Source organism: Cnephaeus nilssonii, assembly GCF_951640355.1.
Source record: "Cnephaeus nilssonii genome assembly, chromosome: Y".
Taxonomy (NCBI): Eukaryota; Metazoa; Chordata; class Mammalia; order Chiroptera; family Vespertilionidae; genus Cnephaeus; species Cnephaeus nilssonii.
The window spans coordinates 403,405-408,472 of NC_137096.1; the positions used below are offsets into that span (position 1 = coordinate 403,405).

At 62.1% G+C, this 5,068-nt stretch overlaps 1 protein-coding gene across 1 annotated transcript; it reads right to left on the bottom strand.

Annotated features, from left to right (window-relative positions):
- Positions 1 to 1,778: 1,778 nt before the first annotated feature.
- Positions 1,779 to 2,885, bottom strand: P2RY8 (P2Y receptor family member 8; the record flags this gene model as incomplete). Its single annotated transcript, XM_079766150.1, has 1 exon — positions 1,779 to 2,885. The coding sequence occupies one exon, from the start codon at positions 2,883 to 2,885 to the stop codon at positions 1,779 to 1,781; it is 1,107 nt and encodes a 368-aa protein (XP_079622276.1).
- Between the last annotated feature and the right edge of the window lie 2,183 nt (positions 2,886 to 5,068).

Below are 5,068 nucleotides of genomic sequence, written 5' to 3' on the forward strand. Positions count from 1 at the left end.
CCAGGCCAGGCCGAGGGACCCCACCGGTATTCGTGCACCGGGCCTCTAGTCTGCATATAAGATCTTTGGTTAATCTCTTCCCTCCCTCCCTCCTCCCCCCTTTCCTCTGAGATTCATCAGTCTGTTCCATGGTTCCATGCCTGTGCGTTGAGCGTCTGCCCCCTGGTGGTCAGTGCACGTCACAGCTACCAGTCAAACAGTGGCTTAGGCTTTTATATACAGAGATTTTTTATTGATTTCAGAGAGGAAGGGACAGGGAGAGAGAGAGAGAAACATCCACGATGAGAGAGAATCATGGACCGGCTGCCTCCTGCACGCCCCCTCCTGGGGATTGAGCCTGCAACCCGGGCCTGTGCCCTTGACCGGGAATCGAACCCGGGACCCTTCAGTCCGCTGGCCCAGGCTCTATCCACTGAGCCACACTGATTAGGGCTGCTCTTTCATCTCCTATAAGGACCCTGTCCCAGGACAACGTGGTCTCAGCTCCTGAATCCAATCCCATCTGCAAAGACCCTGTTCCCAAATGAGGTCCCCGCTCTGAGGTCCTGGGTGGACATGGATTTGGGGGAGACACCCTTCACCCCATGGCAGTTGTGTCTGGAGGGCAGCGAGCAGGCTCCAATCTCCATCCTCAGCTTGGATTTCCAGGGGCGAGGCCGCCTGCCCTGGAGACACCCCCCTCCCCACCCCGCCCGGTGCGCCCGGATCCTGCCTCCAAAGGTCCTTCTTCGCTCTCCGTTTGCAGGCTCCAGGGCGGACGTTCTGTCCAAAGACCCCCCCAACCCGGCACCGCCCGTCCCCCATGCCTGTCCCGTGGGCCATCGCTGGTGCGGGGATGCTGGGAGTCGGAACCGGTTTCAGAAACAGTCTGGGGTGCCTTCCCCCTAGCTTCGGGCAAGGGGTTCGGGAAGGAAGCGCACTGATGTGGAGCAGGAGGCGTGGTTCCGACTGGCAGGAGGCGTGTTCAGACGCGCAGGGGGCTCAAGAAGCGCCCTGATTTGGAGCAGGAGGCCTGGTTCCGACTCCCAGGGGCCCAGGAGAGCCCTGATGTGGAGCAGGAGGCGTGGTTCCGACGCGCAGGGGCTCAAGAAGCGCTCTTATTTGGAGCGAAGGCCTGGCTCCGGACGCCCAGGGGCCCAGGAGAGACCTGACTTGGAGCAGGAGGCGTGGTTCCGTCTGGCTGGAGGCGTGGTTCAGGCGCGTAAGGGTCCAGGAACCAAGCCTATGTGGAGCAGAAGGCGTGGTTCCGACGCGCAGGGGTCAGTGAAGACCCCTGATGTGCAACAGGAGGCGTGGTTCCGACTCCAGGGCTCTGGGAAGCCCCAGGATTTGGAGCAGGAGGCCTGGTTCCGAGGCGCAGGGGTCCTGGAAGGGACCCGATCTGGAACAGGAGGCGTGTTTCTGACGCACCGGGGGGCGTGGTTTCGACGCGCGGGGGCGTGGTTCTGACTCCCGGGTCCTGGAAGGGACCGGATTTGGAGCAGGAGGCGTGGTTCCAACGCGCGCGGGGGGCGTGTTTCCGACCCCAGGGTTCCCGGAAGCGCCCGGATTTGGAGCAGGAGGCGCTGCTCTGATGCGCACGGGGTCCAGGAAGGGACCGGATTTGGAGCAGGAGGCGCCGTTCCGTTGCGCAGGAGACCGCGGCTCCGACGTGCGCGCCACCTCCCCGCCTAGTTCCCCCGCCTGCCTTGCCCGCGGGGCCGTCTCCGTCTCCAAAGGGGCGCGCCCCGGAGGCACCCCCCGGGCGCCCCCCCCCCCCCCGCCAATTCCTCACCGGCTCAGAACACGCTCTCCTGTCTCTGCAGGAACGGCCGCGTGGCCGCCTCCAGTCCGTCCGCGTGGCAGCTGGACACGGACGGCGCGGACAGCGTGCGCCCCGAGAACACGCTCTCCCGGCGGCGCGCGTCCTGGGCGCCGGGGGACGAGGGCAGCTGCTGCGGGGACGGGGAGGAGGACCCCCCCAAATAGCGCCGCAGCCGGAGCTGGAACTCGCGGGAGGCGAAATAGTAGACGAAGGGGTCCAGGCAGTTGTTGAGGCAGCTCAGGCAGAGCGTGAGCTTGTACACGTGGTAGTAGCTCTTGCCCAGGAACAGGCGGCTCACCATGTGCGCCAGGAGGACGAAGTTGTTGGGCGCAAAGCAGGTGACGAAGGCCAGCAGCACCACCGCGGCGAGGCTCACGGCGCGCCGGCGCTGGCCGCCCAGCCCGTGCGCGTCGGGCGCGCGCAGCAGCCGCAGGATGGTGGCCGTGTAGCACGCCACCGTCACCACGAAGGGCACCAGGAACAGGACGACGAAGAGCGTGAAGAGGAAGAGGGCCCACATGGCCACGCTGGGGAGCATCGTGGACGGGAGCACGTCGAAGCACGTGACGATGCCCAGCTCCTCGACGGCGTAGGTGAGGTCGGTGCGCGCCAGCGGCGACAGCGCGCCGAGCAGCAGGCACCACATCCCGGCGCACGTGGCCGCCGCGTAACGGCGCCGGCGCCAGCGCGCGGACGCCAGCGGGTAGACCACGCCCAGGAAGCGGTCCACGCTGATGCACGTCATGGTGAGGATGGACGAGTACATGTTGGCGTAGAAGACGAGCGTGACGGCGGTGCACAGGCGCGCCCCGAAGACCCAGTGGTTCCCGCGGCAGTGGTAGTAGATCTGGAACGGGAGCGCGCTCGCCAGCGCCAGGTCCGTGACGCTCAGGTTCATCATGAAGATGACGGACGGGGATTTGGGCCCGATGTCCCGGCACAGCACCCACAGCGAGAAGAAGTTGCCGGGGATGCTGACCAGGGCCACGAAGGAGTATACGACGGGCAGGACGAAGGCGATGGCCGGGTTCCTCAGCATCTGGAGGGTGGCGTTGTCCGGGCGCGTCATGTTGATGTCCATCTCGTGGTGCGCGCTCGGGGCGCGCGCGCGCGCGCGCGCGCGCGGGGTTCTCCCCGCGGGCACCCCCCCCTTGGCTGGCGAGGGCGCGCCCCTCGTGGGCAAGCGGGGGTCGATCTGAAAAGGCAAAAGGGCACAGGAGTGAGGGGCGGCTCAGGGGGGTGGAGCGGGGACCCAGGAGCCAGGAGGTCAGGGTTCGATTCCCGGTCAAGGGCACATGCCCGGGTTGTGGGCTCCATCCCCAGTGGGGGGCGTGCAGGAGGCAGCCGGTCCATGGTTCTCTCTCCTCATGGATGTTTCTCTCTCTCTCCCTCTCTCTTCCTCTCTGACATCAATAAAAAAATATATATTTTTAAATATATTCTATTGATTTTTTTACAGAGAGGAAGGGAGAGGGATAGAGAATTAGGATCATTGATGAGAGAGAGACATCCATCAGCTGCCTCCTGCACGCCCCCCACTGGGGATGTGCCCGCAACCAAGGTCCATGCCCTTGACTGGGAATCGAACCCGGGACCCTCCAGTCCGCAGGCCGACGCTCTATCCACTGAGCCAAAACGGCCAGGGCTCCATTGATTATTTTATTTTATTTTATGTATTTTATTGATTTTTTACAGAGAGGAAGGGAGAGGGATAGAGAGTTAGAAACATCGATCAGCTGCCTCCTGCACGCCCCCCCACTGGAGATGTGCCCGCAACCAAGGTACATGCCCTTGACCGGGAATCGAACCCGGGACCCTTCAGTCCGCAGGCCGACGCTCTATCCACTGAGCCACACCGGTCAGGGCAATAAAAGTACATTTTAAAAAATAAAATAAAACGGAAACTCATGAACACAAACAGCAGGGGTCGCTGCCCTGGGCAAAGGTGAAGGGAGTCCTGATACAAGGTGACTGACTACCCCCATGGTCGGCAAACTCATTCGTCCACAGAGCCAAACATCAACAGCACAACGATGGAAATTCCTTTGGAGAGCCACATTTTTTAAACGTAAACGTCTTCGAACGCCACGTCTTCAACACAGACTCGCCCGGGCCGTGGTGTTTTGTGGAAGAGCCACCCTCCAGGGCCCAGAGAGCCGCCTGTGGCTCGCGCGCCGCGGTTTGCCGACCACGGGGCTAGGGCACATTGATGTTTCTCTCTCTCTCCCTCTCCCCCTTTCACTGTCTCTTAAAAAAAAAAAATCAATGGATGCCAGGCCAGTGTGGCTCAGTGGTTGAGCGTCGACCTGTGAACCAGGAGGTCCCGGGTTCGATTCCCGGTCAAGGGCACAGGCCCGGGTTGTAGGCTCCATCCCCAGTGGGGGGCGTGCAGGAGGCAGCCGGTCCCTGATTCTCTCTCATCATGGATGTTTCTCTCTCTCCCTCTCCCTCTCCCTTCCTCTCTGAAATCAATGAAAAAATCTATAAGAGCCCTGACCGGTGCGGCTCAGTGGATAGAGCGTCGGCCTGCAGACTCAAAGGTCCCGGGTTCGATTCCGGTCAAGGGCATGTACCTTGGTTGCGGGCACATCCCCAGGTGGGGGTGTGCAGGAGGCACCCAATCGATGTTTCTCTCTCATCGATGTTTCTGACTCTCTATCCCTCTCCCTTCCTCTCTGTAAAAAATCAATAAAATAGATTTTTTTAAAAAAGAAAAAGATTGGGGCTCCCCGGAGTAGCTGTCCTCCCTGTAACACCATCCAGCACAGACTGGGGACCCCGAACTTGCCCTCTGCTGGGGTTTGGGGGCGGATCCCCCAGCTGCCACTCAAATCCATCCGGAGGGCAGCTGGCCTGGGGGGTGGGGTGGGGGGAGTGGGGGAGGGAGGGGGGTCCTCCCCTGACCCTCCATCCGGGAGCTCAATGGACGCTCACAGGCCTGGGCCTCCCGATCTATTTCTTCCTCCGGAGGCGACTCTGTCTGTGACCGGCCTCCGTGCAAAAAAGAGGTTCCTCAAACCGCCCTGCCCCGGGTCACGCCCCCCCCAAGGCCCCTGTACAGTTTCGCTCTGAGTGTGTGCAGGTGCAAGCTGCAAAGATTCTGCAGAGAATTGTGTGTGTGTGTGTGGGGGGGCTGGGCCTTGCTATCCGGGGGCACCCCAATAGCAGCAAGCACCCCTGCTTCTTCTCAGGGTCCCCTGGGTGCTGCGGATGGACACCCAGGAGGGAGAGACGGGAAGGTGGTCACTTGCAGACACAGGGAGT